The sequence below is a fragment of the Acipenser ruthenus genome, chromosome 6 (assembly GCF_902713425.1).
Source record: "Acipenser ruthenus chromosome 6, fAciRut3.2 maternal haplotype, whole genome shotgun sequence".
NCBI lineage: Eukaryota > Metazoa > Chordata > Actinopteri > Acipenseriformes > Acipenseridae > Acipenser > Acipenser ruthenus.
In genome coordinates this window covers 48,058,964-48,086,289 of record NC_081194.1, presented here as the reverse complement: position 1 = coordinate 48,086,289, position 27,326 = coordinate 48,058,964, and the positions used below count along the sequence as shown (strand labels likewise).

Genomic DNA, 27,326 nt, shown 5'->3' with positions numbered 1-27,326 from the left:
ATATATATATATATATATATATATATATATATATATATATATATATATATATATATATATATATATATATATATATATATAATACATAGATGAAGGCTATATTTGCATCCTGAGCCATTCGAAAAAAAGGCATAATACCGCAGTAGTAACGTCAAAAAGTGATAATTCCTTCGGTCTCGTAATTTATGACGTCACAGAAACCCTAGATGGAATTATTTTCCCATCTATTATGTATATATTTATATTTATAACACGGCTTGGAAAAATGACAACCTCTGATTTGTTAAACAGCATCACATGACCGTGCATATATATAGCCTATACCATGGCTTGCATACTAATGAGCTGCTTCACACTGAATAAATCACTACACACCATTACATTCTAAATTCCGCGACAAACCGCCATTTTATTTGTTATTAGTTACAAAACCACTGCCAAAAATGAATGGCATTTCACCTATTTCCTTTAATATATTTGGGGATATAAACAGATAACTGGTACAACACCAACTTGCTGAAATAAGTGCACCAGCAACTGTCAAGAGTAGACACATAACAGTAGATGAGGATCAGCTAAATGAAATAGAAGAAAACTAAGATTAAAAAAAGACTGAAAAATATATGGACGTTCATTTTAAGGAAGTCCAAAAAATCTCAACAACATTAAAGGGGATTTTATGCCAGTGCAAGAAGTTCAACTGGGGACCAGTATTCAGTCTCTAGTTTTATAACGCTGAGAGCTGGACTAAATAGATATTTTAACAGTAGAAGTGTTAACATCTCTGCTGACAGCGAGTTTAAAACCAACAATAATGTACTCCTGTCAGTCATGAAAACTTTTCAAAAAGCAGGTAGACAAGGCCAGACACCACCCCCTGAATTACCGACCTGGATTTGAAGCGTCTGCGGGAAACTGAGGCACTGCCCCTGACACTGCGGTTAATCTGGCACGACATGGACACAAGGGTGTTCGACAACTAACAGAAACATCTTTTGAGATCCAAAAGGATGAAAACGGGCTTCAATATGTGTGCCTCGCATATAACGAGCATCCCACTTTCGATGCATAAATTTACAATAAACAGAAACGTGCAGTTTATTTTTAATAAGTGACCAATAAATTAAATTAAATTAAATTAAATTAAATTAAATTAAATGTGGGACTATATTACACTGCGGATGTATATATATATATATATATATATATATATATATAGATAGATAGATAGATAGATAGATAGATAGATAATAAACTGCCACTGGGAGGTTGCAGCTGCAATTATCCAAATAATAAAATACAGTATATTTATTAATATTTAAAATTAATAATCAGTTCTTGCAGTGCCGATGGAATTAAGCTATTATTGAAACTGACTCTTTGGTCTGCCTTCATTACAGTGAGCTCCATTCCATACATTGTACACAGATGATATTCCAATTCATAGCACATTGAGCTAAACTAAGCTGGCACAGTAGGGAACATTTACTGTGCCCTGCCAATGATTTAAACTTATATTGCAAAATGAAAAGAGGACTTAGAGAAAATAAAATAATGGAAAACACAGACAACATACAGCTTTATCATGTTTACCAGAAACCCTCTGTAATGGTTTCACAGGCCCAGATTAGCACTGTCTTGAACTACCTTTACTGCCTTTACTAAAGTACTATTAGGTAGTCCAAAGTTAGTGCTAATCAGGATCTGTGAAAGCTGACATGTAAGGTTGTGCAGAATATTCTGATCAGTAACGGACACTTTTGTGTATTTACAGGCACTAGGATTTATGCATGCAGCAGGTATTGGTTTCCATCAGAACCAAGCCCGAGTGAGTATAGTAATTGATTCTCAAACATTTTCCACAAGAAACATTTATATTTTGACCAGAAAATTAGATTTGCAGTTGCCAATGTCACTCTGGGGCCATAAATTGGATTTAGGTCAATGTTCCCATTCAACTTGAACAGGAATCAAAATATTCTGGGTTTAAAAGTAACAAGATAGTTAATAAAATAGACTCTTTACTGTGTCGGTAACAAAGAAAGTGGGACAATTTTCTAACGCATTATGGAGTGAGAACACCAAATCTTCTGCAATTACTAGATTTCTTTTAATTAATTCTAGCTCAAAAGTAATTAATTACATTTTAATAGGAAAGAGGAAATCAATACTTCTAACTAGACTGCCATCTAGTTAACCATATGTTATTAGGCTTCCAAGCTGGCTTGGGAAGCCTATTGTTATTGGTTTTTTTTTGTTTGTTTGTTTTTTAATTGTCATTTTTCCTCCCAAAACTTTAAACTGCTCCTGTTCGCATGCGGTGTAACCAATCAACATGAAACTTGGCAAGTATCATCCCGTGTAGATTACAGTTCAGATGCAAAAAATATTGTGCTCCTGTGTCAACCAAGATGACGGCCTGGTGCATTTTTTAGAAAAACCTGCAACCAAACCTGTTTCAAGTTTGTGATAAATTTTACTATCAAAATGGCTGCCACCAAATTCGCCAAAATGCGCCCTAAACATCAAACTGCTTCTGTTTGCAAACCATTTAACCAACTAACTCTGAACTTGGTACGCATCATCCTGGGGACAATGGAATTCAAATATGGCAAAATGGTGTTCTTTCATAAAACAAGATGGCCGCCAAATCTACATTTTCTTCTTAAATTTTAAACTGCTTCAGTTGAAAAATTGTTTATTTGATTAACTCCAAAGTTGACAAGCATCATCCCTGTGTCAATACAATTGACTTTTTCAAAAAATAGTGGCTGTGCGTAAACAAATATGGCCACCTGACGCATTTCTTTAAAAAAACTTTCGAAATCTTCAGTCAAATGTAAAACTAGCTCATAACTCCTTACAAAGTGCAGATAGGTTAATGGTTACTATAGAACACAGATAGGAACCCATATATGCTCTATCCAAAAATCACCTTACCTGTGATCTTTGACCTCTCTAAGGTCAAATGTAAAACGAGCTTATAACTCCTTACAGTGCACATAGGGTTGTGGTTACTATACAACACATTTAGGAACCCATATATGCTTTATTCAAATATTACCTTGATCGTGACCTTTGACCTCTTCTTAAGGTCAAATGTAAAATTAGCTTATAACTCCTTACAGTGTGTAGATAGAGTCAATGTTACTATGGTGTATAAAGTTATAAAGCATCATGAGATAATGAACTAATGCAGTATTTTGAATTGAAACTGCTCCATAAAACTTATCTGTTGCTGACACTTGTGCTGCAATGCTGCTGCTTGCCAAAATGTCCAACTAGTACTGAGCTTGGAAGCCATAAAACTGCCTGGCAATTCTAGTTATTATTTTTCATAATAATTATCAGTAAATATTCTTTCATGTCTACAGAGAAAATACAGCTATTGCTCTAAAATAATATTTTATTTTGTAAACTTTCTTTGTTTATTTCAGGCTCTTGTATACTACACATTTGCTGGACTTGGTGGAGACCTGAGGGCAAAAATGATCCTGGTTTGTTTTTTTTTGTTGTTTTTTTTTCGTTGGCATGTTACAAGTACATTTTAAATGTATTAAAGAAGAGTGGCATTCACCTTTAAATTGCTCTGTATTTTAGGGCTACAGATACTGGTCAGGGATCAACATGCCTAAGAATTGTGAAGCTGCTGTTATTCAATACAGAAAAGTAGCACATCATGGTAATCTTTTAAAGTATATACTCTTTAAGGTTTACTGTAACCTCTGACTTTAATTGTTTATAGATGAATCAACTAATTGCATAATAATTATCAAAGTACTTTGTTATTAATTAATTAGCAATATGCTTAGCTATAGTTTGTGACATGTTTATTTTGGAATGAAAACATTATACATTTCTTGGAATATCAATTTGAATGCTCTTTTTAGTACTGTATCTCATTCTTAGCTGGTTATACTGTACTTTAAAATAATGGTTGCAAATTCATAAAATGCCTTGTATATTGTAGTTATTTTGTAACAAATTTCGGTGTTGCATTTTATTAAGCTCAGCCCAGTTCCTTACGCATAAGTGACCACATCACAAAGCCATTATCTCATGTTTAACTTTTGTAGCTATTGTTTTACTGAGGCAAAGATAAGGGCAGGATGAACAATTAAATTGCCACAACAATTCTATACTGGATTTCTATATTACCAATTACACACTTCAGCATTCCGACCACCTACTGTTGTATAGGTTTAGGCCTTTAATATAAAACATAGCATTAAAAAAAGTTTTTGTATTTTTTTTACATATTATGATTGGGTGTTTTATACTGTAGTTATGGATTCATTTAAAAATATATTTCTGAAATTGTGTAAAAAAAAAAAACAAGCAAAGAAGATATCTGAAAAGATCTTCAGCATAAGAAAGGGGGACCCATGATAAATTTTGTGTTAAAAAGATCTAAGAACATATTTAAAGGTTTGCCTTATGTATATATTTTGTTCCCTTATAGTTGCAAAAAAGCTGTCAAGCGTTCAGCATGGAGAGGTAGACTTAGTTCGGATCTTGGAGACGCCTGAGAACTACAGTACAAAAACTGGAATTATGGACCTGGATTTATATCAGTACTACAAGTTCCTAGCAGAAAGGGGAGATATACAGACACAAGTAAGAAACGATTCAGTATTATTTTTAGAACATATTATTTTGTCATTTAACAAGTCATTTAACCATTATTATTATTATTATTATTATTATTATTATTATTATTATTATTATTATTATTATTATTATTATTATTATTATTATTCGTTTATTTAGAAGATGCCTTTATCCAAGGCTACTTACAGAGCCTAGGGTGTGTGAACTATGCATCAGCTGCAGAATCACTTACAACAATTACTCAACCGAAAGACGGAGCACAAGGAGGTTAAGTGACTTGCTCAGTGTCACACAGGGAGTCAGTGAGTGAGCTAGGATTTGAATCGGGGACCTCCTGGTTACAAGCCCTTTTCTTTAACCACCGGACCACATAGCCTCCTATTAATCACCATGTTAATTAACTTAATTTTACTTTTTTTTTTTAACAGTAAGTTCTGTATTGTGTTTTATAGCTCACTCTTGGCAATCTACATCTATATGGAGGAAAAGGCCTTGAACGAGATTCTCATGTGGGTATATGTTTTACTATTATTTCTTACTGTTAGATGTGCTGTTAGTCATGTGGGATTTGCCTTTTTAGCTAACAGTTCAATAATTATCATCTTGACTATGGGATTTGCCACAGCTGGATAGAGCATTTTACAGCACAGGGAATCGCCTCTGTGGTTGATTATTATTCCCCCTGAAAAATGTAAATATTTTGAAAAAATATGTTATTAGACTGGCAAGCGGAAAATATATCTTTACAAATGAACTTGTCAATGTTGAACAGGAATACAAATGAATATGAAAGTCTATTACACTCCCGCTCCCAACCCTAACCCTAATCCTAACCCTAATCCTAACCCTAACCCGCTCCCAGATTTTATATTGTTATTTTTCTGTCCCTTTTTTACTAATCACTGACTTCATGTGGCAATGTGCCCCGTCCCTGTGTGCATTTGTGTGTATGCGTGCGTGTGTAAATGTTGGTGTATAGATTGGTACACGGGATTGTGGCAAAGTGCCCCGCCCCTGTGTGCATTTGTGTGTTCTGTGTATGTATGTATGCGTGCGTATGTTAATGTTGGTGTATAGATTGGTACACGGGATATAAACGGGTCTGTGTTTCACGTGTATTTAAAGTGTAGATTTGTATTTAGGCACGAGGAGAGCACAAATCACTTCACGTGCTGGTTAAATGTAATATGTGAGCACGGGGTTGCACAGAATTAATTCACGTGCTGGGATTCAAGTGAATAATTAATTAGTAATTGAATCCCAGCACAACAGTATAAATAGGCACATTTTTAGTCAGTCAGGGTTGGGTGTTCGGAAGAGGAGAACGGGTGAGAGAGAGAGAGAGAGAGAGAGAGAGAGAGAGAGAGAGAGAGAGAGAGAGAGAGAGGAGAGTTAAAATCATTAGAAAGATAGTAAAGATAAGTGTTTGTTCTCACCGTGTTTGTTTGTCTCCGTGCACCGTTTGTTAAGTGTCAGTCGTTTTGTCTGTCTGTTTATTTTGGCGTCAAGTGCCGTGTCCTGTTTTGTATTCCGTTGTTTAAACCTTTTTATTTTGTTATTAAACGCTGAGTGCAGCCATTGCACTCAGCTCATCACAACCACCGTCTCTGTGTATTCCTTTTCTGGTCTGACGCCACCCACTCTGGCCGTCTTTGTGACAGGGATATAAACGGGTCTGTGTTTCACGTGTATTTAAAAAGTGTAGATTTGTATTTAGGCACGAGGAGAGCACAAATCACTTCACGTGCTGGTTAAATGTAATATGTGAGCACGGGGTTGCACAGAATTAATTCACGTGCTGGGATTCAAGTGAATAATTAATTAGTAATTGAATCCCAGCACAATAGTATATATAGACGCACATTTCTTGCACTCAGGGTTGGGTGTTCGGAAGAGGAGAACGGGTGAGAGAGAAAGGAGTTAAAATAAGTGATAAGAATAATTATAAGTGTTTTGTACTCGCCGTGTTTGTTTGTCTCCGTGCACCGTTTGTTAAGTGTTTAGTCGTTTTGTCTGTCTGTTTATTTTGGCGTCAAGTGCCGTGTCCTGTTTTGTATTCCATTGTTCAAACCTTTTATTTGTTAATAAACGCTGAGTGCAGCCATTGCACTCAGCTCATCATCACCACCGTCTGTGTTTGAATTCCTTTCTGGTCTGACGCAACCCACTCTGGCCGTCTTTGTGACACTTCATCAAAAATATTTGTTACTCTTATTCAAGTAGTCATTTGTGATATCGAATACAATGGAGTGTATTTATACTGGCATCCCATCTTGGTAATTTGTTTGTCTATTATTCATATTGTTGTTGTATTTACTCTTTTCCATTTTACACAGTCTATAAAACTGTTTTGCCATGCTGTTTTAGTGCCTGCACAGTGAATTACAGGCTAAAGCACATATACTGCCCATGTCATTTCTTTCAGAAAGCTGTTTACTATTTCTCTAAAGCTCTCAATGCTGGGAGTACAAATGCTATTGCGTTTTTAGGAAAGGTAAAGTGAATTGTCTGTTTTCAATAAAAATTGCTTATTTTTTTCCCTGAAATTAAAACATAACTGACAATTTGTACCTGCAATCATTAATAGTTAACATATGTCTTTACTCCAGTCTGTAATTTTTTTTGAAAGGTGAACAACTAGATTAAATTACTAATTGGTTTGAACTGTTTCATCACTCTTTCATAACTGTGAGCTGTGGAAATAGTTTCCATGGGATTTAATTTGACCATTGAAAAAAGCATTTGAACCCTACATAATCATACTGAAAATATTTAACATATTTTAATTGTTTTCTTTTTCAAAATCTGTCAGTGATCACTGTTGCTTTCAGTAAATAAATCTTTCTATGTTTAATTTTGTTTGTTTTTTAGATGTACTTCGAAGGGACTGAAGCGACACCTCAAGACAATGAAACTGCTTTTCACTACTTTAAATTGGCAGCTGACAGAGTACGGTTTGTTTGTTGAAATAATTATGATAATTTACACCTTTGAAAAAAGGCATAAGGAATCACAAAATATTCCATACAGTTCAAAGCAGAAGTATATAGACTATCTTACAGTTCTGCATATGTACAATACAAACTTATTTTCACCACACTCCAGTTCAGAGTAGTCAGACTGCTGCTTTAATCTCTAGTGGTGGATATCAGCTATGTATAGCTAAATAGCACATTTTAATGTTACATCAGTTCTATACAATCCCTTTTATGTAAACAATCTGAAGCAAAGACATTTCAGATGGCTGTATCACATCAATATCAGGGCCTGTATATTATATTGCAGTTCAATGGACTTCCTCCTCTTATTATTATTATTTATTTCTTAGTAGACGCCCTTATCCAGGGCGGCTTACAGTTGTTACAAGATATCACATTATTTTTACTTACAATTACACATTTTTTACATACAATTACCCACTTATACAGTTGGGGTTTTACTGGAGCAATCTAGGTAAAGTACCTTGCTCAAGGGTACAGCAGCAGTGTCCCCCACCTGGGATTGAACCCACGACCCTCCGGTCAAGAGTCCAGAGCCCTAACCACTACTCTACACTGCTGCCTATTGTAAAAGACAATTGTACTTTTTTCATTTGTGAATGTGTATTTTTAGGGTAATCCAATTGGCTTGACTGGCTTGGGAGTTATGTACCTTTATGGAAAAGGAATACCTGTTGTAAGTATTTTTTACTGTAAAAAGTTTGTTTTTCTAGAAATTGATTTTAATTTTGATTTTTATTATTCATCACAAAAAAAAAAAAAGTCAAATTGACTTCAAGTCAGGAAATGCCATAACCACCCATAACTCAGCTGCATCCAGATTAGGCTTCCACCTCCAAACACTCCAATCTACATGCGCCACGAATCGACATTAAAAAAAAAAAATATCTTAAAACTACAAATCCAATCAATTTATAACCACCATAGGAAATTAAGTCAGAAGAGACCACTACCTCGGTGCCGAGTACTATAGCTGTAGCTATTACATTTTTTCTCCAGGTCTACTGAAAAATTACATTAATTCTTATTGTACACAGGGGAAATTTTAAAGTTTTGACCTCTCTTTTAGATTTAAAATACTAACCCTTTGATAGGCCTTTTAAAGGTCTAACAAGACAATGTCACAAAGTGTTTATGTTCCAAAGGACATCACTTTATCCCCTACCATTGCCAAGACATTAATAGTTGAAAACCGGTGTTTAACATGGAACCAAAGTTGAAACCATAACTATAGCCACACTATTGTTCCATTGTAAGAAAAAATAGAACAAAAATAAGAAACATTTAACTGGAACAAAAATAAACAAACTGTATAAAGTGTAACAGAGGGCACCCTGGCCGACCTAAACCCTCCCACCCCCCGGCGACGCTTGGCCAATTGTGCACCACCCCCTGGGAGCTCCCGTCCACGGTCGGCTGTGGAATAGCCTGGACTCGAACCGGCGACGTCCAGACTATAGGGTGCATCCTGCACTCCTCGCGGAGCACCTTTACTGGATGCGCCACTCGGGAGCCCCCAGGAAATAGAAATTTGTGCAGCAGCTGGACCCAGTTGTGAAAGCCAGACAAATCCTGTAATTCTGGTTTTATCTTACAAATTAGAAGGTTTCCAAACGATTCAGTTTAAAATGAGAACATAGTGTGACAATAGCATCTGTCCATACTGACTGCGACTGAGCTGTAACTGTTGATTCTGGCTGTTATGATTTAATTTTTTTATTTATACTTTTTTTTCTGTTGAATAGACCCGCTTTGTTAAATGAGAATTTAACATTTAACTAATTATGTGTTTTAGAATTACACAATGGCTTTGAGATACATGAAGAAAGCGGCTGAGAAAGACTGGATGGATGGCATTTTTCACCTAGGGGTGATATATTTGTGTAAGGTTATTTATATGCATACATATTAATTCTAAAAATAGTACAAGTATGCTAATATGAAACACATTTGTATGGGGTGCATAGTGTCTATGTAGTGTCAATACTTGTTTTACAGTTGGCTTTGGCGTACCAAGAGACTTGAAGGTTGCATCACGCTATTTTGCTTTTGCATCCAAGCATGGGCATCACCTGTCACATTATTACCTGGCTGAGATGTATGCCACTGGAAAGGGCGCTCAGAGATCTTGTGACATTGCAGTTAAGGTAGATTGGTGTTATGTAAAGGATATTAGTCTTACTTATTAAATACAATACAAGGATGATGATTAATTTTTATTAGTACTCTGTAATACTGTAGTACTTAAGACATTACTTCTTCAAACCAGATAAGTGAGATTCCTTCGGTGATATATGTTTAAATAAATGTGGGTATGTTTTTATGTGCTTGAAGAGCTCTGGTTAGACAACTGAGTTGGCAAGGATCTCTTTAAAAAAATGTGTTTGGTACTCCATATTAGTTGAAAATACCAGGAGTGTTGACTGGCCAAGACAATTAAAAAACAGCATACAATATTAAAGTATTGTATCATCCAGAAGAGTATCGATACTATACATCATATAATTGTATATACTATACATCTGTTATGTCTGATGCATAATCTGAAATTAAATGGGACCGTTAGATTGCAGGACCAGTGTATTCCTGACAAAGTACAGTTCTCATTCATCCATTTGGTAAAATAATTTTAAAAATATCGGATTCTGGCGAGTCAACACGATTTTTAATAACCATGCGCAAATAATGGGGAAATATCGTGGCTCACGTGAAAAAACTGCCTAGAAGAAGTTGCTCTGTGCATTATTGATTAATGCTCCCTCTGCAATAATGCCTGCGTAATGTTGAAATGTATTTTCTATTGTTTTGGCCAGGTTACAGTATTTGCACTGTTCAGATTATTTTATTAATGTTATTAGTTGTTAATAATAATAATTAATTCAGCAAAAAAAAGACTAGTTGGTACTGCGCAGCAAATGCTACTGTAGCTTTAACTGGAAGACGTTATGCACTGTGACATGGCTGCTGAACTGTTTTGAGTTAGGTTGTGTCTTGGAACTAGGGAGAGCGATCGTTACCACAAGGTACTTTTGAGCTCTGTATTCGAATGCTGTAAGCAAAAGCAACAAACATGTGCCAAGGAAATGAAGAATATTGAACTGAGAAATCTCGTTTGGACATTGTTTATACACTTCATGAATCTGACCGGCTCCCCTGAAGAGTACACATAAAGTTATGTAATTTCACCCCTGCCCTGAGTCAACGCCCCCACCCACCACCATTTTTGCCTTAACTACAACCCTGCCGTTGATAAGGCAGAATCCAGTATATGTCCAATAAAGGAACATCATGTCATTGACGTGAATACATCTGTCTAAATTCAACTATTTCAAACCTGCCACAGACCTTTTACTAACACCCATGCACTGCTTTTGTTAATATTAAATGATAATGTCTATAATACTGATAATTACATGAAAACCAAGCTCAGCGGCTTTGACCACAGGGCATAAAGGTGCTGTAGAGATAGAAGTATTTATTTCCCCCTACACCCCCTCACCCCTTCCGACAGATTAGCTGTACCCCCCTCCGCTCCCCCGCTTCCAGAACCCGCTCCTTCTCCACCCTTGCTCCTCAGTGGTGGAACGACCTACCCACGGATATTAGGACTGCTCAGTCCCTGACCACCTTCCGGCGCCTCCTCAAGACAGACCTGTTCAGACAGTATCCGTAAACCTTACAACTCATGACTATAATGGACTATACGTCACCCATTTGTACCACCACTTGCATCGTCTTGTACTTGCACTGAACTGCTCCGTATTTTGCCGTATTCTACTACTGCTCTTAATTATAACTATTTTCTGGATCTTCTACTTGGTTTTACTCTTAAAGGCATTCATGTTTTTTGTACTTGCTCTTATTTCTTCTTCATTCTTATCCATATTATCGTACTTACTACGTGCTCTTAATGGAATTTACTCTTATAAGCAAACATTTTTACTATAAGTTTACTGCTCTTAGTCGAATTCGCTCTTAAATGTGAGTATTTATTGTATTCTTTATTTTGCTCTTTGTATTTGATCTTACTATTTACTGATTTTACTGTACTTTATAACTGCTCTTATCTGTACTGTGATATTTTGTAATGTTATATTGTGTAATGTGATGTTTTGCAATGTGATACTTTGTATTGTGATATTTTGTAACAACTGTAAGTCACCCTGGATAAGGGTGTCTGCTCAGAAATAAATAATAATAATATCTTGATTATAGAGAAGTCGTAATGCAGCCAAAGGGCAATTTAATGTCTCAACAACTTTAGATATTTGTGATTTTGTTTAAATCAAAAATCTTGTTTTTTCTCCAGCTATATATGGAAGTTTGCAAATTTGGTAGTTGGTCGGAAATGTTTTTGTCAGCCTATTTTGCTTACAAAGAAGGTGATATGGATTCTGCCCTTGTTCAGTACCTGTTACTGGGAGAGATGGGCTTCGAAGAAGCCCAGAGCAATGCAGCATACCTTTTAGAATCAAGTAAGTTAATAATTCAAGATGACTGTCAGTTTTTTGCGCCTTAAAACGAAACTTTATGATGACAGCATTAGGTGTTTAAGTGCATTGGTTGTGCTTGTAATGGATACTTTTTTTGGGATAGATGTGTCTCAAATTTTCCGTGCTGCAGAGATGTACCCACTGGCTTTTCTTCAATGGCGAAGAGCTGCAGCTCAAGGTAGGTGATGACATTGTTCTACATATTTATATAATTTAACAAAAGAGATTTTGGTGGACACTGAAGATGCAATGGAATCATTTAATTGGTGATTTATATAACTTTCCATTATACAGAGATCCAAATCTATTCTAAAAGGCAATGCCCTTTCCCTGGGTCACTTCCTAAGTCAGTATGAATTCGTATTGTGATTGTATGCAGATTATGGGATTTGATGAGATGTAGTATAAGCAAAATTGTATCAAAGCAGAGGAAGTGAGGGGGAAACATATTACAGTTAGCCTTGCACTGATCATCCATTTTTAAAGCATTTGCACTGAATCCTACTATTCCAGCAAAACAGAAATGCTTCTCAAGGCTAAGGTATTGCATTATTTATTTCACTAGTAAAACTTAATTGAGAATGTCCTGCATATAAGATATATATATATATATATATATATTAATGAATTGAAAACACTATAATAATATTAGATGGCATTAAATGTTAATTAAGATTACATTAAGAAAACATTTCCATTGCAGACAACATATGTTGTTCTGTGCAACTAGGAGGGGAGGTCAAGGTTGTATCTTCAGTGCGCATTGGATTACATGAACCTCTGGCTACAAGTCCTCAGGTTAAAGTAAACATTTCTTGGCACTGATTTCTGATGCACTTACAGTATTTATAGCAGATCCCAAGGCTACTGCACAATAAGATAGACTAAGAATTCCCACCACAAACATACAGTCTTCTACACAAGTTGATTTTTTCTGACTTCATGTTAAAGTAACACAGTGCTAATATTTAATTTTAGAAACAGACGTCAAGGATTATATAACATGTTTCTCAAAAACTGAGTGATTAATCTGCCCAGTGAGTGAACAGGCGAAGCCAATGGATAACCTGAAATATTGGCATGTAGAAACAACATACCTCAAACAAACTGGATAATCTGTCATATTTTAGGTGGCATTATTTGTTTTGTTTTTTTCTAATGGATCAACTTATACCCCCTGGATAATCCACAGGTGTTTTTTTAGAGCATTATACAGCACCAGGGAATCCTCTTATAATTGCATCCCATCTTTCTACATTGCATTAATACAGATAAGAGGTTGCTTCAATCACGGTGACTCACCCAGTGCTGTAAATTGCTCTAAATATGCAGTTGTTATCCTACCTGGATATGATCAAATCAACCCCTTAGTACTTTGTAATCAATTGATTACCTTAGTGAACTGCAATGTTTTAGTCATAGCTTTATTTTATACTCAATTCTACAAACATTGCCTTTGCACAACCTATAATGCAATGTAAACTAATTTAATGGTCCTGCTAAGTGACAGAAATCATTGCTATGAGTTTTCCTGAATTATCACATCACATTTTATATGTAATGAATCAGACCAAATAAAACCCATTTATCATTATTGTGGCAGCGCAGAAGCCCTGCATGTTAATAGCTTATATTTGTTTAAAATCCCATCTCTGCAAAAACATGTGTGAAATGTGGCCATTCCCGAATTAGATAAGTAAGTGCTAATTGGGGAATGACCACACATATAAAAGAGGAGCCAAATGCTCCATTGAGGAAGAGGTAGTTTAAGAGAAATGCTGAGGGCAGCAGGCGGTGCTCGCAGCTATTGCACTGAGATAGTGTTGTTCGGGTGCAGGTTTGCTGTTTGTTTGTATTGTTTTGTTTGTTTAAACATTTTATTTTTGTTTAATAAAAGTGTGCTCCGGCACTGCAGCAATCCCATGTCTGAGTCTCCTTCCTGATGGTAGCAAGTATATAATGGGTTTAATACTGCTCAAATTTTCAGTACAGTAGCTTTTTTTTTTTACTTGTCTATCCATTGTACTTGTGTTCCCAGGCTATGCACTTGCTAGAATTAAAATTGGAGACTATCATTACTATGGCTATGGAACAGACGTGGATTATGAAGCAGCTGTCATTCATTACCGTCTTGCAGCTGAACAGCAAGGCAGTGCTCAAGCAATGTTTAATCTCGGATATATGTATGAACAGGGAAAAGGACTCAAAAAGGTAAGAAGAGCAGGCTTTATTTGAAATCAGAATAATTCGGGATCCACTCTGGTCAAAGTGCTGGTTGTCTCCACATAACAGTTATATATAACCCTATAGTAGGGGGACTGGGTATCTGCTGACAGACAGTAGAGAGACGGGAGGTTACAACAACACTTCGTTAAAGTTATATCTTTTATGAATTTTATCAAGAAATTAGAAAATAGATACGGTACTGTGACGGGGGACTGCCCCGTCTTTATGATCATGGTTGGGACTGGCAGGGAGGGGGTTAAAGTTCCTCCCTGCCAGGAAAACATGTGAGAATGTGGCTGGAGCCCTAATTGACTAATTAGCAATTATTGATTAATTGGGCTCCAGCCACAGGGGATAAAAGCCAGGGGAGAGGCCCTGGCTAGGGAGGAGAGTTCCAGAAGAGAAGGAGTGTTTTCAGTTTGTGCTGGGTTTTCAGTTTGTGCTGGGTTTTCAGTTTGTTTTGCAACCAGTGAAGGCAACGCCCAGCCTGGAAGCTTTATTTTGTAAGTTTTGTTGTGTTTATTTTGTGTTTGAAACCTTTTTGTTTGGCCCTCGTGCCGGTTTATTTTGTATTTGTGTTTATTAAAAACTTTATTTTTGAACTTTATACTGTCTCTGAGTCTCAAACCTCGGTCAATCCTGTCACAGGTACAAAAGTAGAAAAGAAGATTCATATCAAAATAGTATAAATCAGTACATTAAGTTTCAGCAATCAATTCAGATATGTCAGCTTCAGTATAAATATCAATTACATGGAAAAGAATACATTAATCATTTGTCTGTATTTTATCATTTTATAGGAAATAGCAATACTCTTAAATCAATAATCAAATATGTATATGCAAGCAGGATAACTGAGTAAATGTGTCAGTAAATATCAAAATACAATATTGGAGAAATTCTAGTTAATAAAATGTTACAAAATGATTTGTCAATCTGTTAATTGTATTTTTTTTTCTTAAAATCCACAGTACATAAACACCCATTTCATTATTTTTTTTTCCAGCACCTTTACTCAGTTTATTAGATCACTATTTATTCTCCCTCTGTATACGTGTTAAATCACTCCCATAAAATATTATTTCAGCCACTTTGTTAATTGAAACAATGTCTTAGATATAATAGACCCCTTTACATTTCACAAACATCAACCTTTCTGCAAATATACATTTATTACATTCAACAAGTGTATTTTCTGTAACTTTTCTTTTAGTTTAATGGAGAATACTGAATTTTTCAAATTCTTCATAGGGTGATGACTTTGGGCTTATCCCCTTTTGTCTTTGATGCTTTCTATTTATCGTCCCCTGAAGCAATAACCTATCTTTTATTTGTGACTTTTCTGATTTTACCTCTATTCTGTACTGGTGCAGGTAAAGTTCTCTCCAATATTCATGTTGATTCTCCCTCTTCCCTTATGGCTCAAGATTTTCTGTTTCTTCTGGAGTGTATGGCTTTCCCAGTCTGTTTCTTCTGGAGTGTATGGCTCTTCCAGTCTATTTCTTCTGGAGTGTATGGCTCTCCCAGTCTGTTTCTTCTAGAGTATATGGCTCTCCCAGTCTGTTTCTTCTGGAGTGTATGTCTCTCTGGCAGGATGGCTTGCAGTGGTGAGGTGTGGTGACGTCACAGACCAGAAACACAGACACACAGCAGCTGCGGGTTAAAACCAAGACGCAAAAGCACTTGGTTTCTTTATTAAATAATAATGACAATAAGAGTTAAACAAAACACACACACAAAACAAACGGGCACAAGGGCCAAACAAAACAGTAAACAAACACAAACGGGGCGAAACGGACAAACAAGTATTGTGCTGAACGAATAGCAATTGTTATGTTTAGCTTCTCCTCTCTATCTCCCCGTACCTCCTCTCTGTACACCCAACCCCAACTGAGTGACAATGTGCGTCTTTTATGCAGTTGTACAACTGCACATGGATTAATTACGTGTCCTTCCCCGTGCTCACATAGTACTACATTTTAATCAGCACGTGAAGTGATGTGCAACCCTCGTGGCTAAATACAAATATACATTTTATCACACGTGTTACACAGACCCATTTATATCCTGTGTACCAATGACTATACACCAACATTTAACAAACAATACGCACAAGGTGGGGTCATACTGCCACACTCTTCCAGTCTGTTTCTTCTGGAATGTATGGGATTCTCCCAGTCTGTTTCTTCCCCCACCCATACTCATGGGCATACCTTTAGACCTTTTGATTTCTCAGGGCTTGGAATTATCCAATCTCTGTATTACAAATGCTACCATCTCTGATCACTTTTTGCTTACTGTTTATCTGAATCTGCTCTCCTCCACCCCGGGACAAAAAGTATATTTCCTATCGCCCTAAAAACAAGCTTATTCCATCTGTCTTAGCTCAGGCTCTTTCTGACCTTTCTAGTGATCAGACTGATCCCACAAATGTCAATGATGCTCCATTTAGAACTCATACAGTTGCTCAATTTAGAACTCAATTAATTCGACAAGATTGCACTTCCCCTTGGTATACCACAAAACCTAGGGATTTAAAATCAACTGGACACCGGCTTGAGCGTAGGTGGAGGGACACAGGTCTTACGGTACACAGGGAAATCTGGAAATCGCATCTTTAAGAGTATAGTTCAGAGCTAAAATTAGCTAAATGTATTATTACTCCTTCATCATTACAAGGGGCAGGGTAATCTACGTGTCCTCTTAAGTACTTTTGATAAGATTACATCTCACGCCCCCACTGCCTTTGAACCCATCCCTGATCACAGTGAGGAGTTTGCTTCATATTTTAGTTACAAGATAGAAACTATAAGAGGCTCTTTTACACCGACAACTACTATCCCTGCTACTTACGCATTGTCATACTCTCCTGTCTCTGTTAATCTTTCTGATTTCTCGTCTGTCTCTTCCTTAGATGCATGCGGGTTCGAGACTCTACCTGTCCTATTGACCCTTGGCCCTCCAGTGTTGTTAAACATTGCGCTGGAATTCTGTCTCCTGCTATCACTAATATAGTCAGTTTATCACGTCTCACGGGCTCTGTTCCTATTCACTTAAACAAGCCGTTGTTACATACATTCTTAAAAAAAAAAAAAAAACACTTCATCCTACAATACTCAGTAATTTTCATCCTATTTCCAATCTCCTTTTTTTAGCTAAGATACTTGAGCGAGTTGTTGTCAATCAGCTACTCTTGCATCTCTCACAAAGCAATACCATGGAAATTCTAAAATTCTAATCTGTCTTTCGAACATTTCATAGTACTGAAACTGCGCTGGTTAGGTTTGTCAATGCTCTTCTTCTCAATACTGATGATGGTACTCTATCAGTTCTAGTTCTTCTAGACATTACGGCTGCATTTGACACTATTGACCATCAGATTCTTTTGGAACGCAGTGAATATCTGGCGAGTGTGAGACGGACTGCTCTTGCGTGTTTCCGCTCATACCTGTCAGTTCGACACCAGTACATGTCCTATGCTAGTTCTAATTTTTCTACCACTCCAGTAGTCCATTGAGTCCCGCAGGGTTCAGTTCTTAGCCCTCCCCTTTTTAATATTTGTATGCTGCTGTTGGGAGATGTTATATGGCAGCATGGGTTACAATTTATTTTAAAATGAATTCTAGTGGAGCGGTTCTATCTGAATGTTTGGCTGATGTAGAAGCATGGATGTCAAGTAATTTCTTGTAATTGTATGCTCACAAAACTGAATTGCTGGTGGTAGGGTCTAAACCCCAGCTTTACTCTCTTCCTGGGTTTTCTTGTTCTTTTAGTGATTGTTCCCTTAATGCTTCCTTGGTGGTCCGAAGTTTAGCTGTTCAGTTAGGCTAGGATAAAATTTGACACACACATTTCTAAAGTGGTGAAGGGAGGGTTCTTCCACCTAAAGAACATCTCTAGAATTTGTCCTTTCCTGTCTCCCAAGGATGCTGAGATCCTTGTTCATGCCTTTGTCACTTCTCGCTTAGATTATTACAGTGGCCTTTTTGCTGGTCTTCCTAGGTCGGCGAGGGTGTCCTCGGCTCACTGCGCACCAGTGACCCCTGTAGTCTGGCCAGGCGCCTGCGGGCTTGTCTGTAAGCTGCCCAGAGCTGCGTTGTCCTCTGATGATGTAGCTCCGAGGTGGCTGCATGGTTAGTCTGCAGTTTGAAAGGAAGCTGACGGCACATGCTTCAGAGGACTGCGTGTGTTCATCTTCACCGCTCCCGAGTCAGCGCAGTGGTAGTAGTGGTGAGCCGAGCTTAAATAATAATTGGATATTCTAAATTGGGAGAAAATAATAAAAAATAATTGCTGATTACTAAAAAAAAAAAAATCTGGCTTATTTTCAACAAATCATACACACAATATTCCTCAGCCCTGCCACAGAGGCGTATTGAAACCAAGTTTTAATCTTTTTCATTAGGATATACATCTTGCTTTAAGGATGTATGATATGGCTGTAGCAACAAGTTCAGATGCACATTTTCCTGTTTTACTGGCCACTTGTAAACTAAGTATTGTTAAACTCTTCAGGGATTATCAGAATTCCAGGGTAAGTACACCATTTTTATATTGTTTGCATTTTATTATGGATCACCTACATCTAGGACTCTTGTGTTATAATTAAACAAGAAAACAAAATGTAAATATATATTAGAATTTTTATAGATTATGCACAGGAGCCAAATTTATGAATTCACCACCAAAAATGAAAACTCACTGATATTATTTGGAGCCCTCTGTTATTATGTGCCAGTGGGCCCTATTCACAAAGAATGTTTTTTCAACAAAATATTGCATAAAATACACATTGAATCTAAACATATTTCCCACTCCTAACCAAACAACATTTTAAGAATGCCTATGCAGGCATTTAAAAAAAACTGATCAAACTTTTAAAATTGCAGTTCAAACAGATAAATACAATGACTATTGCTTGAACCATAGTCATTGTATTTATCTTGCTCTTATTGTATTATTACTTGTACTGTAACACTTGAAATGTATTTGCTTACGATTGTAAGTCGCCCTGGATAAGGGCGTCTGCTAAGAAATAAATAAATAATAATAATAATAATAACGTTATGTTTGAAATTTCCACTACACAAAATGAAAACCATACAAAATTCTAATAAAAAGCTTTTGTTATTTCCCTGGAGTTGGCTGCAATACATTTTTTTTGTAAAGCTGACTAAAAGCAAGTCAGTCAATAGAGGAAGCAGCTGGTTGGTTAATGGCAGGGGGTGGGGCCAATTTCACTCTCCAGGTGAAATGACCAAGGAAGTGCAATAGTAAACGAAAGCATGGCTTGCAAACTGGGATTCACAGAAATATTATCATTTCTTTGTGTCTTTATATTCTGTGGAATTAAATTAGTTTGCCAGTGGTCTGGGGTTGTCGTGAGATGTTTGTGGAGACTTACAAGAACACATACACCATTGTGGTAAATAAATAAATAAATAAATAAATAAATACCATTAGACATTGCAAAAGATCAAACTTGCGTTTCCCAATTACACCATTAGGTTAAACCTGAAAGCCACATGAAACTTGTAAAAATCTTAATTGGTGAAGATAGTTTGGTATTGTTGTACCTTACATGAAACAATAATCTTGAAATCGCCGGTACTACTACTATTGGGAAAAATCACTTTATAGGTAAATTGCAGTGATTTCTGAAAAAAAAAAAACAGGAATACTTGTAATAATGCATACTATTAATGAATAATTGCACTACTGTTTTGTTCCAGAGAATAGTAAAACTGTTTCTTTTTTATATTGTGCATTTTCTTGTAGATTGTGCAGTGGTTGAAGATACAAATTCTGATGCTGGGACCTCAATGGGATCTATGTTTGATGCTGATACTCACCATTCTGTTGGTACTGGTGATTGCATACAGGGTTCATTAAGAGTGATTAACCTAGTTAACTGTTTTAAGAAATCTGATTTTAAAATGTGCTGTTTCATTTATTGTAAACATCAAACTAAACAAAAGTGTTTTTACAAAAAATTTTGAAATAAAATGTAATTGGTCATTATTGAATGAAGAAAGAATCAAATATCGCAGTAATCTGAAAGGGTTTTTAAATACCATCCAACAACTGGATCTCCTTGTATGTGACATTTGTCAGAAACTTGAAATAAAAAGTATGCTAAATTGTAATGGTCTATCACTAGCAAGAAACTATTAAATTGCTGGGAGAATCAGTTCGGATATTATTCTAAGTATATTATTGCTAGTTTTATACATAAGGAGCAATATTTATAAAAAAAAATAAACAATTATCAAAATTGGCTTTTTTTTTGTATAAATCAGTATTTTCCTAAAACTATTTTCCCCAGTTATTAGTTAATTGGGCCTTTATATATATATATATATATATATATATATATATATATATATATAAAACCATTATTTATTAAGTTTTTTGGTTTATTTGTTGTTGAAAGTTCATACATTTTTCCAAGGTCACCAAACAATACATCAGCAGAGCCTTTTTTTGCTGGTTTAGCCTGATGGAGAAAATATAAGAATCACATTGATAATATACACAGAGGTAAGTAGAAAGATAAAGTTATTACCAAGTGAAAAAACTGAGCACTTGCTTCATACATTAACATTCCCAGTATTGCAACTATTCAAATAAATTATGCATTTTGCAAGACCTTTGTTGCCCAATGGATTCTATTAAATAAAATCACCAGATAGCCTTTTGAAGGAATCATTAAAGGAATCCAATGAAAATGATAAATTGTCACCAAGGCAGTGGCTGCGATGAACTTTGCATTTTGCATGTATGACAAAAATGAGATGCATTAGATTTTAATGTAGTTCAGATTGCCTGTGAGTTGTCAGGTTTCCATCATGTAAAGAATCTGAAATGTAGCTGGCACTGAACCATCTTCATTTCGATACATTACTAGAAAAGATAATTATATTAACATATTCAAATTAACTATTGCACTGGTTAGGTACTTAACCTTATTGCATGTAAATAAATAATGCAGTTTGTGCAAATTATATATATATATATATATATATATATATATATATATATATATATATATATATATATATATATGGTGACAGAGTGGCTCCTTGTCACAGTTTTTCCTCCTTCAAATAACCACTTGAACACCAGGATGCCATAAAACAAAGTAAACAGTAAAACAAAACCTAACCCGGTCTCGGGTCCTACCTAAACAGATGTGTTACTATCTAAATTACGAGGTAGGCTAAGCCTGTTCCCTCGTCTCCAAAACCAAATCGTAATCCAAGCTAATTGTCCAAATACCTTTTCCAATGTTTTCATTTCACAGTAATAATAATACTTCTTCTACTACTCGCTCGCTCTCCAACCAAGCTCCTACCATCACCCTCCCCGACCCACACAGACACATGTCTTTTAAAACATAACTAATTACATCCTTAAACAATTACCAAAATACTTAATTGAAACTGGAGTCAACCTTGATTGGATTCTATTAAATCAAGGTTGAGACCCTCCGCAGGGTCTTAATGCCCCAATGTATTGTTCCTGCACAATACTATTTATTTTAAACCAAACTTAATTTTAATTCCCCTTAATTAACACACCATTATCATTTACAAGTGTATTCATTAACTCATCTTTAGTTTTAATCACAAACACTTTACATTATTTGATTACTTTGTTCACCAACCAGTTTGTTTATGTTCTCCCTTTTTTTCAATATCTAACACATATCAAGATAGTTCTTGACACATGATTTACCAGCTCTAGATAAAAACTTTGTACAACTGGAATTATTATGCAATATCCTAGATTTCTACACATTTTGGTCCTGAAGATGCTGTATAGATACAATAGTTTTCTTTATCTCTAAAATGGCTATAAGTAAAGTAGTAACTACAGGCTAAACTTTTGCGTCAGACATAAATGATTTGTTGTTTATTTGTGTTCCAACTCCTCCAAGTAAATATACTGTACCTCCATACTGATCTTCAATTGACTTATCTTTAACATTTTGAAAGCAAGCTCACCTTTTTTTAAAAAGCTAACTGAATCACAACACACTCCACTGAGCACAATATTTTGGCACACTGTGACCAGTACTAAGTAACATTTCTAAGAATCGTGTTCATAAATATTTAACATCTGATAAAAAAAGGAATATTACTTTACCTTTGAGTTGGTGAGCTTTAGCATGTAACAAAAAGTTACTATGATTCCCCGCTGTTAAGAAAAGATGAGGTTTGTGTTTTTGAATACCACTGCTGTGCATTAAAAGACATCCAACCAACTACAGGAGTAAAATTATTCAGGAATAAATGGCTTAAGGACTGTTTTTATCTGCAGACACACAGAGTTAGATGCAGTACACTAAAATCATGCTTTTGTGCTCTGTTATCCCATACTTAAGTCACAGAGGTTATTGTCACCAAGGATTCTGGGAAACATTTGACCTCCAGGCAAAACCAGAGCAATCCTCTGTCTCTAACACTCAAGCGGAGTAAAACTAAATTCAATATGCATTAGCTTTTGTAAGTCACAGCCGGGTACAATCCTGGTTCCTAATGCTTTTAAGTAAACCTGTGAAATTAAATGCATAGGACATGAAAGCCACCAAAATTAGGTTCTCCTGTTTTCACCTTTCCTAAAAATATTTTTCTAATGAGTGTATAGAACATGTAATGCAATGTGTATTCTAACATTTAAGTGTACTTGTTCTGCAAGCTGCAGCTCATACAGCATCTCCCCTCCTGCCACTGCACCAATAAATACTCCTCTGAAGCGTGTGCTTTTTTTCACACTGCAGACTCACCATGCAGCCGCCCAGAGCTACAGCATCGGAGGACAACGCAGCTCTGGGCAGCTTACAGGTAAGCCCGCAGGTGCCCGGCCAGACTACAGGGGTCGCTGGTGCGCGGTGAGCCGAGAACACCCTGACCGACCGGGCGGTGCTTGGCCAATTGTGCGCCGCCCACTGAGAGCTCCCATCCTCAGTCAGCAAAGGAATAGCCTGGCCTCGAACCGACGACGTTCAGACTATAGGGCGCATCCTGCACTCCACGCGGAGCGCCTTTACTGGATGTGCCACTCGGGAGCCTTTTTTCTACATTCTTGTAGTTGTTTTCCTGCTTTTTTCATTGGCAACAGTTACCGTATCTATTATCAAACAGACCAGGTAAGTAGAACAACACTGTTCTATGACAGAAATAATCTGATGTATGTGTTTGTGTGTGTAAATGCAGCCCAGGTTGACATTATGACATTTAAATGGTTTCTTACCTGCCTTAATGTCCTTGGGAGACCGTGCACGCTGAATGAGAAAAACAGATATAAGAATACTGTTAGTATTAGGTTAGTAATTATATAAATAAATGTAACGCATTCAAAACTATATTCCAGATATGTGATAAGCAAGCAAGCTATATATAAAAGAGACTGCATCTGTTGTTTAGGTTCAGTGAACAAAAAGAGGCGATTGGCATGACAACAGGAACAGAGGTCACCCGTTGATCTTTAATGCAACATTCAAACTGAGCATTTCAAACTGGGAAGAAAAAATTGAGTGTGAATTAATAAAAAAAGTATTTAAAAAATAATAATAATAACCAAACCAAAAATGGTCTTACTTCATTTGGCACGACAATGGCTGGTTTTAGAACTTTTTACAGTTTGAAAGGGAGGAATTCTTCATCTGCTAGGACTCTGTGGATGGGAATTTCAGTCTCCGGTGTTAGTTTCTGTAACAGTAACATCAGCAGATTTACATAACTGACCACATGATGGTGTGGATATAGACATCATCCTGACGTCTGTCAACTATAATAACGTGTACTTTTCATTCAAATATTATTTTGAGCATAACCCTAAACTACATCATTAAGGAATATAGCGTCTTTCATAGTGGACTGCCATCACAAAGCGCTTTACAGAGGTAGGCTGTGAACTGCGCATTATATGCAGAATCACTAACAATAGGACACTGATTTAACATCTCAACCGCAGGATGGAGCACAAGGAAGTTAAGTGACTTGCTCAGGGTCACGCAGCGAGTCAGTCAGTGACAGAGGTGGGATTTGAACTGGTGACCTTCTGGTTACAAGCCCTGGTCTTTAACCACTGGACCACCTCCTTCCTTAAAAATCTATGATTGGAGAAAACTGGACTGCAATTCCTATTCGAAAAGCAATATCCACAGCAATAGATTAAAAGTTTATATTAGTGTGGGTTATTTAGCACAGGTGATTTAAAATGTATATTTGTATTTATCCAGGGCAACTTTCAAGATATCACATTATTTTTACATACAATTACCCATTTATACAGCTGGGTTTTTACTGGAGCAATCTAGGTAAAGTACAGTGCTCAAGGGTACAGCAGCAGTATCCCCCACCTGGGACTGAACCCATGACCCTCCGGTCAGGAGTCCAGAGCCCTAACCACTACTCCACACTGCTGCCCTTGGAGGGACTCCTGAGTGGCGCATACAGTAAAGGCGTTCCGTGTGCAGTGCAGGATGCACCCTATAGCCTGGAGATCGCAGGTTTGAATCCAGGCAATGTCATTGCCGACTGTGACCGGGGGATTGGCTGAGCGCCACCCGGGTATGCAGGGATTAGGTCGGCAGGGCAATCCACGGTTCACCACGCACCAGCGACCCCTGTGGCTGATAGGGTGCCTGCGGGTCTGCAGTAGAGCCATTGAGATCTGTGTTGTCCTCCGGCACTGTAGATCCACAGTGCAAAAAATGACAGATTGGCAGGAACACATTTCAGAGGACGCGTGTTTCAGCCTCCGTTTCCCGAGTCGCCGGGGGGTTGCTGCAGTGAACCGGGATAAAAATAATAATTGGGCATTCCAAATTGGGGAGAAAACCGGGATAAAAAACCATTGGCGACAACTAAATTAAAAAAAAAAAAAATGGTATGTTGGTACGTGAGCATCGGGATGTGTGTGTGTGGAATAATGGGTGACAGGGAGGAAGTTAAAATCTTCCCTGCAAAAACACGTGGGAATGTGGCTGGAGCCGTGAATTGAATAAGTAATTAAATGATTAATTAAGACAGCCACAGATGTATAAATAGGGTGATCACGGGTGGTACGGGGTTGGTGTGTTTAGAGGTGGAGAGTCGGGAGGTAAAGAAAATGAAACTATAACATAATAACAAATGCTACGCCTGCTGGGTCTACACCAGCACGATACTTGTTTTGTTCCGTGTCTGTTTGTTAGTCTGTTTGTTTTGGCCATTGTGCCTTTTGTTTTGTACCAGTGTTTCTGTGTTTTGTTCAAACCTTTTGTTTTGTTTATTTATTATTAAACCATGCAACAGCACATTCACTCACCAAACTGTGTCCTGTCTCTTCTGGGTCTGAAGTCACCACAAGCCATCCTGTTCACATAGGACACAGCGCTTCCACAGACTCAGGCCAGGAACGGTACTGTGGGTACACAGTTTGAAGAGGATTATTTATTTATTTATTTTTTATTATTTTTTTTTAAGAATAGAGGAGGTGGAGAAGTATGGAGGTGGCATGAACATCAGAGGGAGGAGGGGCTCCATGGTGCCTCGTCTGTCTGGAGTATGGGCACGTCACAGATATGTGCCCCTACGATGACCCCTTGATACGATGGATCCGTCTGAAGGCCGTACCATTGCCACAGACAGACCAGGACACCTACCTTAAAGGTGAAGAGCACTGCTTTACCATTGGCAAGGTTGGGCACATATCGCCTGACTAACCACCCCCATGGCAGGAGGAGGAACTACTGCCGGCCCCGAAGAGGAAGAAGGGGAGGAGTGGTCGTCCCCGTAAGAAGGGGAAGAAGCCGGCGCAAGCTCCAGCACCCATTAGGGGAGAGCCAGAGCACTCAGCACCCATGAGGGAGCAGCCCGAGCATCCAGCACCGCAAGGGGGAGACTACCCACTGCTCCCGTCTCTACCGCTAGAGGAGCTGGAGCTACCTCCACCACCAGAGGGAGCAGAGCTGCAGCTACTTAAGCCTGCATCGCCTAGGACTGCCGAGCCTGCAATGCCCGGGGAGGCCTGCTCACCATCGCCCGGGGAGGCCTGCTCGCCATCGCCCGGGGAGGCCTGCTCGCCATCACCCGGGGGCTTTGTTGTATCCAGCAGAAGCATTTGCACTTCCGGAAATTCTGGGTCCAGAGCCCAAGAGAAGGGAGCCGCAACAGGGAAGGGGGAAGAGGTGAGACCACCTCCACCCGCAATAGATGCACTGCTTGAGTATGCAGCACCGCTGTCACTGCCAGAGTGAGGGCAGCCTTACCGCAGCCAGCGCCACCACCATTGCCTGGGGATGCCTGTTCGCCATCGCCTGGGAGTCGTTTGCTGCTGACCCCCGGGAAATTTGTTGTGGTATGCCACAACACTGTCAACCTTTTCGCTGCTAGCGGTACCACAGGAGGAGGACCTCGTCCCACTGTCAGCATTTACGCTGACAGCATTGCCACTGGAGGAGGACTTCTCTCCGCTGTCAGCATTTCCACTGACAGCATTGCCACTGGCAACATTGTTGCTGCCAGGGTCACCCCAGCTGGAGGAGCCAGCATTGCCTGCTGACAGCATTGCCATTGTCAGAATTGCTGCTGCCAATGTTGCCACGGGCAGAATTTCCGATGCCAGGATTGCCCCGGCTGGAGGAGCCAGGCTTTCCGCTGACAGCATTGCCACTGGCAACATTGCCACCCGTGGGCCCATTGATGCCTCCATTCCTGGCCCAGGACTATGACAGAGACTATTTTTTTTTTTTTTAAATTTGGTAGTCGCCAATTATTTATTTATTTTTTAAATTTTCTCCCAATTTAGAATATCTAATTCTTTTTTTTTTAAGCTCGGCTCACCGCTACCACCCCTGCGCTGACTCGGGAGCGACGAAGACGAACACATGCTGTCCAAAGCGTGTTCCGTCACTGCAGACTTGGAGCCATGCAGCCAACTCGGAGCTACAGTGTCGGAGGACAATGCAGCTCCGGGCAGCTTACAGACAAGCCCGCAGGCGCCCGGC

General features: G+C 37.9%; 1 protein-coding gene across 1 annotated transcript in view; it reads left to right on the top strand.

Moving 5' to 3' along the window:
* Positions 1-26,576, top strand: part of LOC117411224 (protein sel-1 homolog 2-like) — a 37,543-nt gene extending 10,967 nt beyond the window's left edge. The window contains exons 5-19 of the mRNA XM_034018510.3: positions 1,775-1,828; positions 3,438-3,497; positions 3,601-3,682; positions 4,463-4,617; positions 5,064-5,120; positions 7,037-7,105; positions 7,483-7,560; positions 8,224-8,286; positions 9,406-9,493; positions 9,609-9,757; positions 11,920-12,085; positions 12,207-12,281; positions 14,142-14,314; positions 18,735-18,863; positions 26,058-26,576. Coding sequence (XP_033874401.3) covers positions 1,775-1,828; positions 3,438-3,497; positions 3,601-3,682; positions 4,463-4,617; positions 5,064-5,120; positions 7,037-7,105; positions 7,483-7,560; positions 8,224-8,286; positions 9,406-9,493; positions 9,609-9,757; positions 11,920-12,085; positions 12,207-12,281; positions 14,142-14,314; positions 18,735-18,863; positions 26,058-26,576 — 1,917 coding nt within the window. The remainder of the gene's footprint in view (positions 1-1,774; positions 1,829-3,437; positions 3,498-3,600; positions 3,683-4,462; positions 4,618-5,063; positions 5,121-7,036; positions 7,106-7,482; positions 7,561-8,223; positions 8,287-9,405; positions 9,494-9,608; positions 9,758-11,919; positions 12,086-12,206; positions 12,282-14,141; positions 14,315-18,734; positions 18,864-26,057) is intronic.
* Positions 26,577-27,326: the final 750 nt, after the last annotated feature.